Here is an 18,495-nt window from a genome sequence, read left to right on the forward strand (position 1 = left end):
ACCAGGGTCTCTTAAGTCTAAGGTGAGCAGGAACTGTCTATGGATCTCGTCAAAGGTGGAGTCTGATTCATGGGTGTGGAGTGAGGGTGGAATTTCTATATTTCTAAGAGCTCCCAGCAACCCAAAGTGCAAATTCTGCATGTACATATATACTTAATAGCAAAAGTATGAGAATAGCATAAAATAACAAGGAGATTCGCTGGCAGACAAGAGCCTATGCTGAGCCTCTGACAGAAGAACTGGTGAGTCTGGATTGGAGAAAACACCCCTGAGCTGCAACAGGGAGCTTCCCTGGGAGGACAGATGCAGGGCTGGGAGAGGCTCCTCTTCCGTTAAGGACAAAAGCGAAAGCAGACAAAAGCATTCAAAGATCCTTCTGCACCTGAACTTCCTTCTACTTTTGCCTGATTCCCCTGCTGGCTGCCCCTCCAGTCTTCTCTAAGGGGCAGGACCTTCTCCATCTCTGACCGAAGCTTCCCTTCGGAATTCACCACCCCACCCCCTTGCCCACCTTGCACCTTCCTCCTCTTCCCCTCCTCAGAGTGCTGTTGACATTATTCCAGACTTTTACTCCTTGGATCAGTAAAATAACTACTCCAAGTAAAAAAATTCTCTTTCCCTTTCTTGACTCTGTAATCCCTTAGCTCTGAAGTCTCCTAACCCTGCTGATTCTCTCTTTGTTTATTTCCCCTCATTATCTTCTTTTTCTACTTCCTGAGTCCCCTCTCATTCCCATTCAATCCAAAAATCACACAAGCATGCTAATTCATACTGAAAAACGTTCACCAGTCGGCCCTAGAGCCAATCAAGCAAGGATTCAAGTGGAAAGAGAGAACTCCACATTATGACCAGACTGAAAAGGGGCTCATGGCTGAGCACATACTGGGAACCCAGACACCCATCTCCCTGTGTCTGTTTTGTGCTCACAAGCAGCCATACCCCACCAGGGTCCCAGGGAACTCACTGAGCACATGGTCTCCCCATTTCTAAATAGCCCGACCTCAACAGGAAGGGCTGAGCTCTGTGTCCAACATGGACAAACACAACTGGGTTTAGCGGGACAGAGTTGCATTGAGTCCCCTCCCCCCTCCCCAGGATTTAGTGGAGCAGGGGAATGAGACAGCATGGAGGTTGTTCACCCTGAGCCTTGTGGTTCCACCATGGCCTGGACCCCCATCCTCCTCACCAGCTTCTCTCACTACACAGGTGGCCAAAGACTGGGCATCAGGAGCTGCCTCGTTCACCCTGCGTCTCTCTCCCAACCCTCAAGAGCCCACACTGTCTGAGGCTATGGCTACTCCTGTCATCACCTGCTGAAGTGTAAACTTCACCAAGGTGGGACTTGGGACTGTGTCCTGGAACAAACAAGGACCAGGCAATGCCCCAAAACCTCTGGACTATAGAAGCAAATAGCAGCATGCGGGGGACCTGGCCTGCTTTTCAGGCTACGGTGTCTGGCAACACAGCCCTGCAGAGCATGTCTGGGCTCCACCCAAAGCTGGTTGTCACAGTGAGGCCCTAGACAGGCTCCCACAGAGTTTCAGCCTGTAGGGAAGTGAGACAGGAACTTCTTGGACCAGTCAACACTTTGACGCTGCCTGTAGCACCTGACACCCACAGAGAGGGCAGCTTTTGTTGGCACATGTGCTAGATTGAGCCCTAACTAGGCCCTAGCACTCAAGTCAGGATGGCTAGCTCAAGAACGAAGCCTCATCCTCCCAAGGTTGGTTGCCAAAGAGCACTATTCTCAGCCTGCATCAAAGGCCCTGGAGACGGAGTCTGGGATGGGCCTGTCCGAACAGGGACAGAGTCCAGCTGGGTCACATCAGGGAAAACAATAGATACAGAGGTCTGTCTGTCCTTAATGTTTTCCTGAACACATGCTATGTGTCAGGCTTGGGTGTGTCAGGCTCAGGTCTGCAGCTCAGGGTACAGCACTGACCAGACAGGCAGGGTCCCCTTCTCAGGAGACCATACAGGGGAGCCAGAGTCAACACGTGGTACGAATGAAACACGTCATGGGGTGTGAAAAGAGGGCACATGAATAAAAATGTGGCAGACACCAAGAAGCTGTTAGAGGTTTTTAAGGAAGGAAGAGATAGAATGTGATGTCAGCTTTATCAGAAGTCCGATTTCTAAAACGGTGAAAGGGGAGGTGCACTGTGAAGACCAACAGTCTAGGTAGGGACAGCACATAACAAAGGAGACCGGTGCCTCCGTGGAGACCGAAGGACTGAACAAAGGAAGGACCACACAAGACAGGGTGCTGGGTTGGTACCTTAACCCCATCCCTGTGACGGACACGTTAGCAACAGCTGCCACCATGGTTTGAGGTTGTCGTGGGGATGCTAACCTCACAGGACAGCACAGGGACTCACTGGACCATCGTGCCCTTCATTTCCACTCAGACATTTACTTGAACTGTCACTTTTTTATGGGGAGATGAGCTGGCTTCTTGCTACTGAGAAATGGTGCTGAAGTTCTGGGCCATGTGGGTTGGGACGCAGGGAGGTTCTTGGGGTTTACTTACCACTGAAGGGACTACTTGTCCCCAGATAATCACAGAGCTATGTCTGACAATCCATTCGGGAGGGGACGGTGTGAGCAACCGCTGGACAGGGTGGGCAGGGGACTCAGGGCTGATGCTGAGCACAGGCAAGATTCTGCAGGTAGCATCGTGAGCTAGGATACTTGTAGCACCCCCAAATTTGGAGGCAAGGAAATAAAGGCCAATGGAAAAGCTAGAGCAGCACAAACACAGGATTCTGCATCTGTCCAGGGAAGGGCATCAAGTCCCTCTTATCCACCTCCAGGCCTCCCCATGCACATCCCTGTCAGCCACACTGAGTCCTTCCCAGAGCAGGGTACCCAGGGGGTGGACTCTCTGCTGGTCCCATGGCTTCAGGAGGCCACACTCCCTCCAGACCCTGAGACACTATCCTGAAATGCCCTCATCTGGTTTGAAGAAATCAGCGTGGTGCAGCCTGCTCCTCACTCACTCACCCACACACTTATATCCACGTTACACTAAAAGGAATGTGTTCAGCAAGAGGACACAGAGCAGCCTGGGGCTCAGAGAGGAAGGAGTCACGTGTGCAGACCACACCCCTGAAATACCCTAAGAATAGAGCCTCATGGGGATGGGAAGCACAGCGTGGGGAACGTGGTCAGTGATGCTGCCACAGTGGGGACAGAGCCTCGTGGGGATGGGGAATATCACGAGAAACAATTTGTAAAGGAAACAATTTGTATGATTGCCTAACCAGTCTGCTGTGCACCGGAAATCAATACAAAATAGTATTGGAAGTAACTAGATCAGGGCTCATGGAGACTGGAAAATTCAAAATGAGGGTTTGTAAATCCTGTAATGGAGAAAGGACTTCTAAAAAGGGATGGACTGTCATTCATAATAATGTTATTTTTTATCAATCCTTGTGTTAATAATTGTATAAAATTAGACAAAATTATCTTCAGTTCTTGAAAAGTCAAAAGTATTGTGAGCATCACAGTCAGTGGTAAATGAGAACCACCAGGAGGAACCAAGAACACAAGGCGTGTGTTCCTCACAGGGCTGCGCTCTCATGGCAAAGGCAGGAATAGAGAGCCAAGGCCTGTGCCTGGGGCTGGGAACCCAACAGGAAACCATGACGACAACAGCAAGAACAACCACTGAATGTCTCGACCTGAAAGAATCACCCAAATAGAATTACGACCAGCTATGAACTACCGGGGATCCCTGAGGAACTTTAAACCTCAAAAGTGACTCCAAGTGGTCGTGTACCAGCAAGAAGCCAAGGGTCCAAACAGAGGGAAACTCAACTATCATGTAATTCTTTAACATCTGGGAACACAGTGATTCATTTAGCTCTATGGAGGCCATTAGTGACCCCAAATAATTAATGGCTCAACCCAGAGTCACAGTGGGAACGTGGTCATTCCACTGTCCTGAGTGGTGACATCAGAAAGACCCAACTTTGAACCACAAAGCTCTCCCAGGGGAGCTGAAGGGTTGAGATGAGCTGGAGGATGTGCCTTCTGAGACCAGAAGGGGGCGCTGGTGGACTGGACCTGAGAGTCAGGGCTCTGGGCCTGACAAGGTGGGAAAAGGCTCTACTGGCCCTTGCACACCTGGGCAGGCAGTGTCCTCAGTGAGGTGTGACTGTCTGGTACCTGGTCCCCAGGCGCCACATGAGCACTCAGCTCTGACTCACACACATGTCTCCCATCTCGCCCTCCTCCTCTCATATAGTCATTGTCCAGACCAGATACACAGGACAAGGTAGGTGGACAATCACACAACGAAAATTAATTTTCTTGGAAAAAAAAATGTGCCTACAGTTGTCCTTGGGCATAGGGTAGGAGACGCCTAGGCAGGGACAGTCTCAATGTCAACAATTAGGCCTCAGCTAGCAGAGCTCTGGGACTTCCCCACCATGGCCTGGATTCTTCTGCCAGTCCTCACTCATTGCTGAAGGAGTTTGCTCCTGTGGACCCTGAAGGATATCGGGGGAGAGACATTGGCACTGCCTTTTCCTGCTGCCGTCGGGGCGCAGCTGGTCAGTCGTCCCATTAATTCTGCCTCCTTCTAGCCCTGCTTCTGGTCCTGGATCACACAGTGCTGCCTCTGCCACAGAGAGAGAGCGTGTCGCCTAAATTAATGTTTTCCTTCTAGATAAGCAAAGGAGCTTAATACAAAAGAATTATTGGAGAATTACTCCAAGTATCTCATTTTTTATTATAGCTGATGTTTTCATAAATGATTCCACATATGAGCAAGAAGAGCCCATGTCTCAAGACAGTTTCTCTTTGAGCAGAGGGAAGCTTTGGGCTGAGGCGAGAATCCGTTCACGTCTCTGGGTGATGATGGACCTGAAATTTGGGGAGAGCAGAGGTGAAGAGCCAAGATCAGCCTGCAGAGGGCGTCTCTCAGAGGTGAAAGCTCAGCAGGAAGGAAAGTGCTCCCCGAATAAGGCTGTGTCCCCCAGGACCCACAGGGGGCGCTGCTGCATTTCCCTCATATGTGGGAGGGGCTCCTGGGGTCCTGGGAGTGTCCCCCACCCAGCCTATCATTCCCTCCATCCCACACTGGCTCGTAATCCTTAAAGGCAGGCAAAATCCTTAGTGTCAGGGGAAAGCCTGAGACAGTCTGTACCCATGGCAAACCTCAGGGTCATTTGCTGCTACACTTGCAAGTGAATTGATGATCAAATTGGTAATAAATGCGTACACCTTTTCCCTCATCATTTAACTTGTTGTTTCTTACTAGTCTGTTCTTTGTCTTTCATTTCAATGGTGTAATGACCTACGGGACTGGTAGTAATCACACATTCAACTCTCAGTTTTTCTTGTGTCTTAACAGTCTTCCTAATCTCCAAGTACAATGGGTGTACACTCAGACAATGTATCTCTCCACACTATCACAGATACAGTTGAATAATGGGAAAACAACTCAGTGTGAGTAATTCATCTCCTGTGAGCTCAGGTCTCAACACCTATGAAAGGAAAGGAAAAATGAGCATTCAAGTCCTTTTCGACACATAATTTACCTGGAATTTCAAAATGAACCTCAGAGCAGAATTTCACTTCCCACCAGCACACCCACTGTGTGTCGTCTTCCCGGAAGGGGGGAGACTCTGCCTCCAACTCGTCCTGTTACATCCCGGACCTCTTGTCCACCCTTCACTCCCTCTGCCCACAGCCCAGTGCAAAGGGAAACAGAGCTTTTAAACGTTCCATCATGTTCACACAAAAGCATGATTAACAGTTATTTTTGTTTCTGACGATGAGACACGGTTTCCTACTTTGTATGTCTGATGTTGTGAAGTATCTCAGGACTTCATGGTGATGCTGTGACTTTTCTGACTCACCATCACCAGTTAAAATGAAGCAGCTCCATGCAATTGCCGGCTTCTCAGCCCAGAGGAGAGCCGCCCTCCCCGCCTGGCGCTGCAGCCCTGTACCCACTCTCAGCCTTGGTCGGCTCCTTCGCTGTGGCTGCTGGGTCAGGGCTGAGTCAGGGGAGACCCAGTGCCTTCACGCCTCAGACATGAACTCTGATTTCCCTGTGCACTGTCTGTAGGAGGAGAAGGGGCCTGCTACATCCTTCAGATAAGAGAAGACTGTTTTTTTCTGAGGAGGGAAGAAATGTTCTAACCCAAGGGACAAAGTGAGATTTGAGATGAACTGCAATGCTGGATCAGGAGGTAAACACAGTCATCCCCTTGTGCAGGCCACATCAACACCTCTCATTCAGGACCTTAGTCACAGTGCACTTACTGGTATATCTGTGGTCTCAGCATGTGCCCATATCCAGACCTTCCTTGGAAACATCACAGTGACACTGGCAGGAAAAGAGAGAGGAAGCTGATTTGCATGATGCACCTCCTCCTTCTAATGGGTCTCAGTGGCATGAAAAGTTCCTAAGAACACCACCCTCCAGCCCAGTAGAGGAGGCCGTGTCCTGTGAGTGTCCCCACCATGGCCTGGACAGTGCTCCTGCTCGGGCTCCTCATTTACAGCTCAGGTCAGAGGAGGAAACTGCATTCTTGGGGGACACAGCAAAGCAGTGTCTCAGGGTGATTTTGTCTCTTATAACAACACCTGTGTCTTTCCTGTTGGTTTTAGGTGTGGATTCTCAAACTATGGTGACCCAGGAGCCCTCACTCTCTGTGTCTCCAGGAGGGACGGTCACACTCACCTGTGGCTCTAGCTCTGGGTCACTCTCTACTTCTAGCTACCCTAACTGGTTCCAGCAGACCCCAGGCCAGACCCCCCACTTGCTCATCTACAGCAAAAACAACCGGCCCTCTGGGGTCCCTGAGCGCTTCTCTGGATCCATCTCTGGGAACAAAGCCACTCTCACCATCACGGGGGGCGCAACCTGAGGATGAGGCCGAGTACTACTGTATTCTGAGGCACAGTGACCATTGCCACAGTGTCAGATGCAGAGGAGGAAATAAGACATAAACTCTGGTTCATAACAGCTCTGTCCCTTCCTGTGGGTGCAAAGGTCAACAGAAGCCCTAGAAAATGTGTCTGGTGAGTGAGAGGTGTGAACCTCTGGGTGTCAGAAAGCAGACAACCACCCAGACAGCCTACACCCCACCTCCTGCTGCTCTTGCACTTGGATGACACCTGCCTTGAGTGTGGGCTGCCCTGCATGGGGACAGAGACAGAGGCTCTCAGGGACAATGAGAAGGCATGAGAGCACCCTGGCTGAGGCCAAGCAAGAGCTTGTTTGGGCTGCGCTTGGACAAGGTGTGTGACAGACAAACCCTCAGTTGGAGAGCTCTTCCAGACACTGTCACCCAGGTGTGGAGAGCACAGGGATTCCTGGGAAGGGGGGACAGAGAAGGAATGTCACTCAGCAGCTCAGTGGGCATCCCTGGGTCAGAGAGCTGCAAGGGCAGCAGCCATGTGAAGACAGTGGTGGTCCTAGGTCTGGTCTCGTCAGTGGTGAGTGGGTGGGGAGCACAGGTGACAGGGTGTGCAATGCATTCGGCCTTTGAATGGCTGAGAATTACCTCTCTGGCTGCCATCCCCCTTAACTGGATGATGAGAATCCCAGTCTGCTCTGAAGAGGTGATAAGAGAAACACCAAAACACAGAGGTCATCAAATACACAGACACACACTGATGCTATTTCTGACTTGAACCTGTAAGAAACAGAGCACAGCAGGCTTACCCCTCTGTGGGGAAGAGGGGAGAGGATGGAGGGATGGAGCAAAAATGCAAAACAAGAGATTATTCCTGGACAAAAAAACAGTGTGGTTACTGAAGGGTTGGAAAGGGACAGAAGAGGGTATGAGAGGGAAAAATTTTAACGGAAGAAACACAATGAAATAAATGTTTATAAAAACACAATGAAGCAAAGGCCTCCGATGAAGCCTTGGAGACATTTGCAGGGTGTTACCCCAGGACAAGGGGCCACAGCCCACTGCTTCCCTGGTTGCAAGTCTCGTGGGGACCCTGAGCATTTAGGACAAATGGCATAGACACAGAGCCTGGATGTGCGCCAGTAAGATGCCCAGGGATCCTTTGTCCTGAGGGATTTTATCTCAGCAGGGGGTCTTGATAGAACATCCATTGACATTCCAGGTGTCCTGCAACGTACTGATCTGTCAAAACGTGCGTATGGAGGGGTCAGGATATTTTCTTGTGAGTTTTATTTTTAAGAACAATTTGAAGAGGGACCACTACAAATGCCAGTTTTCCCTGGACAGTCTAACACATGGGACCCTTTTGCTCCTAGTGTCCTTGGTGAGGTAACATAAAACCTAGAGATTCATTTGCTGGCTGTACTTGCTCAAACTGTTACACCTTGTTTAATTTTTTTCTCTCCATTTCCTATATTCCGCTTGTCAAGCAATTTCCTTCACTCCATCCCCTCCTCCCTCAGGACCCACCTCAACAGAGCACCCAGCAGGGTGGCTGAACCACACCTGTGATGCATAAGCACCTAACCCGTGATTATGGACGTGGGGCTCTGACCTGACCTGCAGCTTTGTCTGGACAACAGCACCACAAGGAGCAAAGAGAAGTCACTCCTTCCGTCAGTGCTGGGGTCCATGTGGGGTGTGTCTGCCTCCATTTCCTGCAGTGCTGGTCTCTGTGGGTTCTCACGCTCCTGCAGGGAGATGAGGAATATTTATGCCAGAGACACAGGAGAAATCCTAAGGTTTCCAAGGGCAGCTCCACAGGGACCTGTACATGAAGAGAACAGTCACCAAACTGGAAGGGACCATTGACTCTGATTATCAGCACGGGGTGGGGTTGCTGTCATAAGAAGGGGGTGAGAAATGCTGAGCTTGGCCTTGGAGAGTCTCTCTTCCCTGATTGTGATGGGAAGAGAACAGCTACAGCAACATCAAATGCTTGTCCTCAGAAGGAAGTGGATTTGAGCACAGACCCCTGAAGAATGAGGTTATGACCTGCCCTACCAGGTGGCTACTTGGACCTGGTGGTTACAAAGGGCTGGGGAATCAGCATGGGAGATGGGAGAGGGGACAAGTAGCATCCTGATAGCTTGAGAACAAATCTAGTAGCAGGTGTTAAAGTTCCTCCCATGGATGCGTCCTGGCAATTTGCCCCAAGGTCCTGGGAAGAGCTGCTCATGCAGTGGATGACAGGAGCTGGTGGATCTAAATGGTACAAGGGCGGACCACAGGGGATAGAGCACTGTCCTGCCATCATTGCTTCTTCCAGGACTGAGCGTCCTTGCCTAATGGCAGAGGGTTGCCATCCAACAGCTCTGAGCTAATATATCCTGTCTCTCAATTTGGATAAGAGACCCCCTATGATCTCCTGGGGAAGGGGCACTCAGGATGTGAGCTGACAGATGTGAAGAGTGTAATAGAATGGGACTCATGTGTTCATGGTTAAGAATCATTTGCACACAGGGCCCATTAGTGCTTTTAGACTACAGATGGGAAAGGTGAGGCAGGAGAAGGGCAGCAGTTCATGGCAGGCACCTGGATACCTTGAATGAGACACTGAAGATTTTTATTTAATCATGATGTGGAGGAGACGGTTAGGAGTTTTATAAGCAGAGAGGGGCTTCATCATATGCATACATTTGAATTATCACTGTGACAATAATGCAAAAAACTTAAATAAAGTTAAGGAAAGGGTGCACAGCACCAGACGGAGATGCTGTGCGAGGCCCTGGTGAGTGACAGGGTCATGCACTGAGCCCCCTGGAGCGCTGCACCAGGGACAGAGGACGAGGACAGGTTGTGGGAGGCCCTCAATATTGCACTGTCCATCCTTTGTGAGGCTCATGTCTCTCATCCATCAGGGTTGCCTCCGGATCTGATCGGGATCATAGGCTTATTGGGGATTCCAGACCCATGGAGACATTGGTGATGACAGTGACTCTGTTCACTGTGGGTTTTCCCACTGGTGTAGAAGCTCCATGGGACTGAGATATTAAATGTTTTCATGTTTTGTTACCAGCGTATCTACAGATCCAGAACAAAGGCTGGCATGAAGGACAGACTCAGAAGTGTTTTTCAAGTGAATATATTTGGCCCCTAATGGTGTAATATTGTAAAAGGCACAGATCTGAGGCCCATAGAAACATTTCTGCTTTGTGGACACCTTGACGTGGAGGTTCTGAGTTAGTTCTAGAGGAAGTGTGAATAATCTGACCCAAGGAATCAAAAGCAGGGAAGTGCCATGAATCTGAGTCCTCGTGTTCTTAATTAACCATGTAGGTGGGGTACTGGTCCCAGAGCTGGGGGAGGTGATGGTGCGACAGACCAGGATCCAGGGACTCATGGGGGGAAAACGAAGAAGTGGTGATGAGTCCTCAGGACCTGAGTGAAGAACCACAGGGACAGGGACATGACAAGGGAGACTGTGAGGACCACAGACAACCTCCATGAGCCTCTACAGTGCTGAGTGTGGGTCAGGTGGGTGAATGCGCACTGGTGTCTCCCTTCACTAAGGTCCCGTAATGCCATCATTTGTCCACACATGTTCCATACAGAGAACCACAGGACCCATCAAACTCTAGTATCCAGCTCCACATCCCAAATCCCACAAACAGCCATGACAGGAAAATTTTTGAAAAAAAGGAAGATGGGTGAGTGTGTGGTCTGCATCCACAGAGGAGAGGCTTCTGTAAAACACGGTGAGGGCAAAGCAGCCATAAATGTGGAAGTGAGAATTTCTGTCACAGTCTGGAGGTCACTGCACCCAGCGAGTCGTTCCATGAACCTCAGAGCTGCACAAGGAGGATGGATTGTCTGTCGCTCACTTTCAGTCGGCTCATTGGTTACACCGGCCAGCCCTCGGAAACAGGGAACCCAAGTCTTGTGGGTTAAAACTGCTTTAACGTACAAGAGTTTTGGAACATTAAAACGTACGTACATATTAAAGAGTATATATGTATAGAATATTTATGATTAGGACAAAATTCACAAAAGTAATATGGCAACATGTGCAGACTACTACAGATATCTAAAAAATCGATTCTTGGTGTAAAGAAGTATGTCCAGTGGTACATGCTAAGTACACCAATGTATTAGTTCTTCTCAAATCTCTGTGTATTCTCTACTCCCTAACAAAATTCTAGAGCTTTGCCCTGGTTTCAATATGCCACCAATCCCACTTTCTGGAAAACTCCCTCACACTTGTTTTACTGCCCTCCTCTTGTCTAACTGCACTTCACGAAACACAGGGGCTCTTAACATTCTGTACAGCACTCTGGGGATGCGGAATTCTGAAATAGTTATATGTACATGCTTTCCCTTCCCATAGACCAGATCTCTTTCTGGCTGTGAGAAGAAGTGGGGTGATTATGCACCACATCACTGATCAACAGTATCTAGACATCAGACCCTGGATGTGTGAATATAGAGACAGCCACCTGGTGAGCTGAAGAAACCAGCTGGGCTCTCAGGGATTTGGGCCATGACCAGCAGGGGGCGCTGGTGGACCACCCTGGATCCTCTAAACAGTTGCTCAGTGAGGATCATTCTCTTAAAGGAATCTGGCCCTGGGGCCTGGGCACTGTGCTCACTGATGGAGACTCACTGAGGGAGATACAGCCGGTGTGTCCTCTCAGGTCTTGCAGAGTTCCCCTGAGCAGAGACTTTTCTTTGCTCTTAGCAGGTGCTTCCCCCCGGGGCTCTCCCCAGGAATGAAGCCAACCTCCATCATCCTCAGTTGTGGTCTAAACTGAGCTCCAGCACCAGGGCTCAGGGAGGGGCTGGACAGTCCCTGGAGGGACACAAATTTGCATGGACAGCCCCTCCCCTTGCAGAGGGTTGGGAAGAAAAGAGGTCTGGGGAGCCCAGCCCCACTGTGGGCTCAGGGGCTGTGTGCACCATGGCCTGGACTCCTCTCCTCCTCGTGCTCCTCTCTCACTGCACAGGTAGGGACAGGCTTGAGGGTCCCAGGACAACTACTGAGGTTGTGTCTTCCTTTCCTTGCCCAGAGTCTTCAGGAACTTTACCCTGGGTATTTCTTCCATCAACCATGACTGTCTCTCCCTGTGTGTTCCCTCTCCCAGCCTGTGCTGACTCCACCCCTGACTCTCTGCAACCCAGGGAACCTCAGTGAGATTCCCCTGCACCCTGAGAGTGGATTTAATGTTGATGGATACCACGCAGACTGGTACCAGCAGAAGTCACAGAGCCCAACCAGCACCTCCTGGGTGACCGCCCACACTCAGACAATCACCAGGGCTCCTGCCTCTGCAGGAGAGCTTCTGTGGATCAGAAGACACCTCCGCTGGAGCAGGGACCCTGCTCTTCTCTGGGCTATAGCCTGAGGACAAGGCTGACCTTACTATTGTGTCCATTGCAGCAGCCCTGATGCTCACACCGCTAAGAGCCACAAGTTGGTGAGAGTGAAGGCCCCCTGTGTTCCTCCTCCCAGGGAACATCAGCCCTGCTCTGCCTGGGATCAAGTTTCACTTGGGGGTGACATCTGTTATCACTTTAACAGAAAGGACCTGAATTTTCTGGGGAGAACAAATCAGGCTTTTCTTTCATCTCTCATTTGGACTCACCATCACCTCTATGTCTCAGCTGATCCTCTTCTCAGGCAGAAGTTTTCTCAGAGCCACAAACCTCCCAGTGGAGATGCTGGAAGTGCAGACAGTGCCCAGCTCTGAGTGCAATGGGAGACTCGGGGATGTTTCTTCTCCAGATGATTTCCCAGGGGCTTTCAAATATAAGAACATGCAGAAACGAATACTAATGTACCCACCACCAGTAAACCACAAAAAATTACAAAAAACCTTAAACACTAACAATAAAATGTTAAAAGTTATAATGGCAACAAAAACCAAGAAATACTTAATGATAAATCTAAAGACTGAAAGTATTATTAAATGAGAGGTACAAACTATTTCTGAGATACATGAAGACCTAAATAAATGAACACACATCTAGTTTATGGTCAGACACTCAACGTCTACGTGCCCTGCCTGCATCTGAGGGAGGAGAGGCATATGAAGTCAGCTTGAAATTAGGAGACCTAATCAGGGGGTCAAAGCAGAGCGCATCCCTCCCTCCCAGTCCCCAAGATTAAGGCTGCCTGAGCACCCTGGGTCTCAAGGACACAGTACAGGGTGGTGAGATGCCAGGTGAGGACACAGGTTGGGGAGGAACTGCAATCACAGAGCAGCCAGGACACCTGGCTGAGTATCTGGACCTTCAGTTGTGACATCATGGACAGGAGGGTTGGTGTAAGGGGATGTTTGTGGCCTGAGACCAGGAGGCCTTTTAATGGGAGAGGAGAGGGTGGGAGATGGTCTACATTTCCTGGGGAACCACCGAGCCTGCTCCAGGGTAAAGTGGGTCCAAGGACGAGGCACTCTGATAGCTGACACTGCTCAGGACCATGGAGACTCCAGAGAGTGGATCCCTGAGTCTGTGGGCACTGACCTTGCCCTCACCACTCCCATGCCTTCCTGCAGCTCTCCAAACGGCCAGGCTGGGGGTGGGCAGTGGGGAAGCAGGAGTGGGTGCTCCCCAATCTATTCCTGTGTCACACCCCCTGTGAAGCTCTCAGTGAGCCAAGAGAGGAGGTGACTGTCTCCTGCACTGGGAGCCCCAGACCCATAAAACTGCCATGGCAGTGGTCCCCAGGGTCTCCATGCAGGGCCCCAGCTTTCCTTCCTGAGACAGCACAGAGGGACCTTCCAGAGGTTCCAGCTTTATTGTCCTGATCCAGGTCTGTCACCAGGTCCTATGTGATCCCCTCTGGGCTCCAGTCTGAGGCTCAGGCTTAAGTTCATTGTTAGAGAGACAGACACAACCCCATTGCCACAGAGAGCTTCTGCTCCATGGGGGGACACATGATCAAATCTGCTCCCTCCTCTCCTGTCTGACCCATCACTGCCCTGTCCCTGCCCACGAACAACACCAGCTCAGTTTTGGGCTTGCGCTGTCTCTGTGCTACCGAAGCAGGTGAGGTGGGGCAGCCCTCCACTCAATCTCTCCTTAGAAAGTCAGTGGAAATATCTGCTTTAGGATCACTGGTCTCCCAACACATACAGAATTCTATTCTCACAAGAAGCAAAATTCTAGCTCAGTGGCTGGGTGGGAAGGAGGACAAAAGTGCATTGTGTGTGACTACCAGACCCAGTGCCCAAAGCCCTGTGTGTCTCCTGGTGCCAGCCTGGGCTCCACTGATAACTCCCTGAGCTCTGAGACTTGACAGAAGCTGGGTCTCCCTGTGACCTGAGATCAGATCTGTGCAGAGCCCCTGCATCCCCAGGGCTGGGCACAGCCTCCCATTGAGGAGAGGCTCTCAGAGCCCCGAGTGCTCACCGTCCCAGCTCAGCATCCTGACCTCCAATGCTTTCCTACTCAATTGTTTTGGGTGGAAGGATGTTGGATAAATGTCAATTCATTTGGGCATAGATCCTATAAACTCCACCTTCATCGCCAGAAAGAAACTTGTTTGTCCATTTTTTATTAATCTTTCACTGAGGAAACAAATATTTAGACTCTAAAGCCTGAAACTTGTTAGACAGTCACAAGAAAATAAGGCATCACCAGGCTGACTAGAAAGGGACAGTGGGGACCCAGGGCAGTAAGGGAGAGTAAAACACATGGTCCCAGACAAAGATGAGTCTCATGCACAGACAGGGATCAAAGCCACAGCCTCTGCAGTGGGGGCTGGGGACCAAGAGGAGACCCTCCCCACAGCAACAGCAGGGACATAAGTTAACCTGTAAGATCGAACAGTGTAGAATGTTCCTGGGTAACCTTGAAATACCTAGTAACAAGCTGTGTGCTCCCCGTCCTGTATTTAACTCTTCAGAGGTCAATAGTGATGTAAAAATCAGTGTCTGGTCCCAATCCACATGGCAGGGACCCACTCAATGTACTGCCTTAGTCAGTGACAACAGAGAACATCCAAGGGCAGTAGTCATTCCCTTTGTTCCTGGCCTTGTAGGGGAGCTGTTTGGTGTCAGGAGGCCTGGAGCATGTGAGCTCTGAAGACAGTAGGGGGTGCTGTTGCCTGGCCCTGGGGGACAGGGTTCTGGCACAGGACAACTAGCAAATTCTTTTCTGAATCTTCCACACTTGGGAAAGCAGTGTCTGCACAGTATTTGACTTGCCATCACAAGGGTCCCCAAGAGCCACATGAGCTCTGAGGTCTGACTCATATACTTCACGTTCAATGAGTTGTTCCCACGTGATGTGCACACACCCTGTGTCAGATGGACAGATACACAACAAAGCCAATTCTGCATGAAGAAACTTGGCCCATGAGTCTTTCTGGACAAAGGACAAGAGACCCCTGGAGCTGGGAGAGTCTCAGATCCAACAAGGAAGTCTGAGCAGGCAGAGCACTGGGGCTTCCCCATCGTGACCAAGATCCCTCTGCTCCTCACACTCCTCAGTCCCTGATTAGGTGACAGAGGTCACTGTGCCTATTCAGTGCCTGAGTCACTCTGTCTTCACTGGTCTGTGTGAGTCCCCAGGATCTGCCTCGGTTCACATCTCCCCAGGGGACATCAGGGTGACATTGTGGCACCAAGAGAGGAAGCTAATTTGCATGAGGCATGTGCTCCTCCTAATGGTCTCAGAGGCAAGAAAAGGCCCCAAGGGCACATCATTCCACCTCAGGAGCCTTGGGAGGCTGTGTCCTGTGAGTGTCCCCACCATGGCCTGGATGGTGCTCCTGCTCGGGCTCCTTACTTACAGCTCAGGTCAGAGATAGGGACTCTGCATTCTCTGGGGACAGAGTAGAGCAGGGTCTCAGGGGTGACCTTGTCTCTCATTAAAAAACCCAGTCTTTTCTGTTGGTTTTAGGTGTGGATTCTCAGACTGTCACACAAGAGCCGTCACTGTCTGTGTCTCCAGGAGGGACAGTCACACTCACCTGTGGCCTTACCTCTGGGTCAGTCTCTAGTAGTAACTACCCCTGCTGGTACCAGCAGACCCCAGGCAAGCCTCCCAGCATGCTCATCTATGGCACAAACAGCCGCCCCTCTGGGGTCCCTGAGCGCTTCTCCGGATCCATCTCTGGGAACAAAGCCGCCCTCACCATCACAGGGGCCCAGCCTGAGGACGAGGCCGACTATTACTGTGCTCTGGAAACGAGTAGTTATACTTACACAGTGATGTGACCCCATGGGGAAGTGCAACCAAAACCTCCTTGTGTGCTCAGAATGGCTCAGCTTTAGTGACAAGGAAAGAGAGAGGGTGGGAATGGTCAGCACACCAAGGGGAGGGGCTCCAGGGCCCCATTCCCCTGTCCAGTGCCTCCCCTCCACGTGCTTCCTCCAGGCTCCCCCAGCCTGTGCCCATCTGTCCCACATGACCCTGGCAGAGTGGACTTCCTGTCTTCCCCTCTCCCTGCAACCATGACGGGTGAAGGCTGAGTGCAGACACATTAACCATCAGAGAGACTCAGAGCCCCCACTGCCCTTTGTAATCCTGCCTGTGTTCCAGGAGCTCTAACAAGATGTACTCATGTATTGACTGAGCCTGTGGACAGTGGGAATATTTTGTTGGCATTTAAATGAGAGTGTCCCTGGGAGCATGTAGGTAATGCTTTTCCCCTGACTAGGCCTTCTGGGTCAGAACTGTGTGTTTGTGAACAAAACAGTGTTTTAACAAGCTCTCTCTCAAAGTGTTTTAGGAAGGCTAAAGATTTGAATATGCCTACACTTCCATTATTATAACATTATTCCTGAACACTTTTGTTTGAAATTTACTCAAGTTAAATTCCAGGTCACCATATCTCCTAAATCAACCTGCGTAAACCTGGAACATTCAGAAACAGATTTCAAATCTCAGGTCATCGATGAAAACTGTAAGTTGATTTCTTTTTTCCCTTGTTTTCAAATTGAAACCTACAACCACCGGTTGAGAGGGTTTCCATGACTTAGGTGAATACTGATGCTCTGAGACGACACCTGTTTAGAAGGGCCTCCCAGAAACCCCCTCCCAGCCCCTGGGTTGTCTCCCTTGGCACAGGGNTTGTTTGAAATTTACTCAAGTTAAATTCCAGGTCACTGTATCTCCTAAATCAACCTGCGTAAACCTGGAACATTCAGAAACAGATTTCAAATCTCAGGTCATCGATGAAAACTGTGAGCTGATTTCTCTTTTCCCTTGTTTTCAAATTGAAACCTACAACCACCGGTTGAGAGGGTTTCCATGACTTAGGTGAATATTGATGCTCTGAGACGACACCTGTTTAGAAGTGCTTCCCAGAAAGCCCCTCCCAGCCCTCAGGTCGCCTCCCCTGGCACAGGGACAGGTGAGGGGCTGCATGTGTCCCAACACCAGGTTCTCCAGGGCGCCGGGCACTGGGCTGGGAGGGGAGCGGCAGAGTGGGAAATCGTCCTTTTATTAACACTTCTCACCTTTGTCAAAAAATCTTCTTAGAGAAACCCCATATGGAGGCAACACAAAATAAAAGAGAAAAGCATTGTGTCCGGTACGTTAGAAATATGTATATCAGTTGTGCTTGTTTTCTGTAATGTTTATTGTATCACTGGATTCCTGGATTGGCTCAATCAACAGGAAAAAGATATGTTGAATTTTTAATTAAATTTAAACTCAGCCTACAGTTTAGTTCATACTACCTTATCAAAGTTAGCTTCTTAAGTTTTATATATGACCCTAGTTTTGTAAGAATGTAATGGTAGAAGAAATGTGGATGAGTGTGGGAGTGACTTCTATAGAGAGTCCTCCCGGGTGCCAGGGACGAAAGTGAATAATGACCAAGACCTGAGGTGATCTGCTTAGGGAGGAGGAGAGGGCTGTGGCCAGTTTCTCAGAGGATACAAAGGCCAGCAGCAGCCAGCTTCTCCGAGGAGAAAAAGGCCCGAGACCCCTGCTCCATAGCCTTTTATTGGGTTGTAATACACAGGAATACAGGGTGGCAAGGATCATACAGTAGATAATATTTCAAAGATATCTGAGGGCTTCAGAGTCTGAGGCAGTGTCTGTGAGGAAGAGAGTTGCAGAAACTTTGGAGACATACTCATTTCCTCTGGGACCCTTATCATATGAATGAAAGCACTCTTAGCAGAGCAGATTTCACAGTTTTATCAGGAAGTCTTTGTGATGCCCTATTGTTCCCCAGGACAAGCTCTAGCAGGGCAAGGAGCTGCACCTTCCCCATCAGGTATTCAGGCTTAAGGGGATTAGAGCCAGGAAGCCCTTCTCCCAGACAACATGGGGACTCTGGCTGTGTCAAAGGCTGCGGGCAAGAGTCCATTGCTCTTCATTGCAGCCCCCCAAGTCCTTCCATGAAGGCCTCCCAAGTGATCCAGTCTGGCTTAGGTGGCCCCCCTCTATGAGGGGTCTTATTGGTCATTGACTTCCGATCAAGCTTTGGGGACAGGGAGAAGAATTGAGGCAGTGTTTGCTACCAGAATCAAGCTTTGTCTCCTATGGCTCACATTCCGAAGGTCATCCCTCGCCCTTAGCCACAAGGGGTACAGATAGAATTCCTAAAAGCAGGCAGAGCTGTCTACAACAAATGAAAGTTGTGCAAAAATTTTTATACTAA

The 18,495-nt window shown here is 50.0% G+C and overlaps 2 gene segments (V, D, J or C); both read left to right on the plus strand.

Annotated features, from left to right (window-relative positions):
* The first annotated feature begins 6,452 nt into the window (after positions 1-6,452).
* LOC119002845 (immunoglobulin lambda variable 8-61-like) lies at positions 6,453-6,884 on the plus strand. The segment is given in 2 exon segments: positions 6,453-6,523; positions 6,625-6,884. Coding segments are annotated over 2 exon segments (306 nt in total).
* Positions 6,885-15,578: 8,694 nt separating this feature from the next.
* Positions 15,579-16,111, plus strand: LOC119002843 (immunoglobulin lambda variable 8-61-like). The segment is given in 2 exon segments: positions 15,579-15,676; positions 15,780-16,111. Coding segments are annotated over 2 exon segments (363 nt in total).
* Positions 16,112-18,495: the final 2,384 nt, after the last annotated feature.

This window comes from Sturnira hondurensis, unplaced genomic scaffold (genome assembly GCF_014824575.4).
Source record: "Sturnira hondurensis isolate 20B ecotype Veracruz unplaced genomic scaffold, ASM1482457v3 Scaffold0018209, whole genome shotgun sequence".
In the NCBI taxonomy this organism is placed as follows: domain Eukaryota; kingdom Metazoa; phylum Chordata; class Mammalia; order Chiroptera; family Phyllostomidae; genus Sturnira; species Sturnira hondurensis.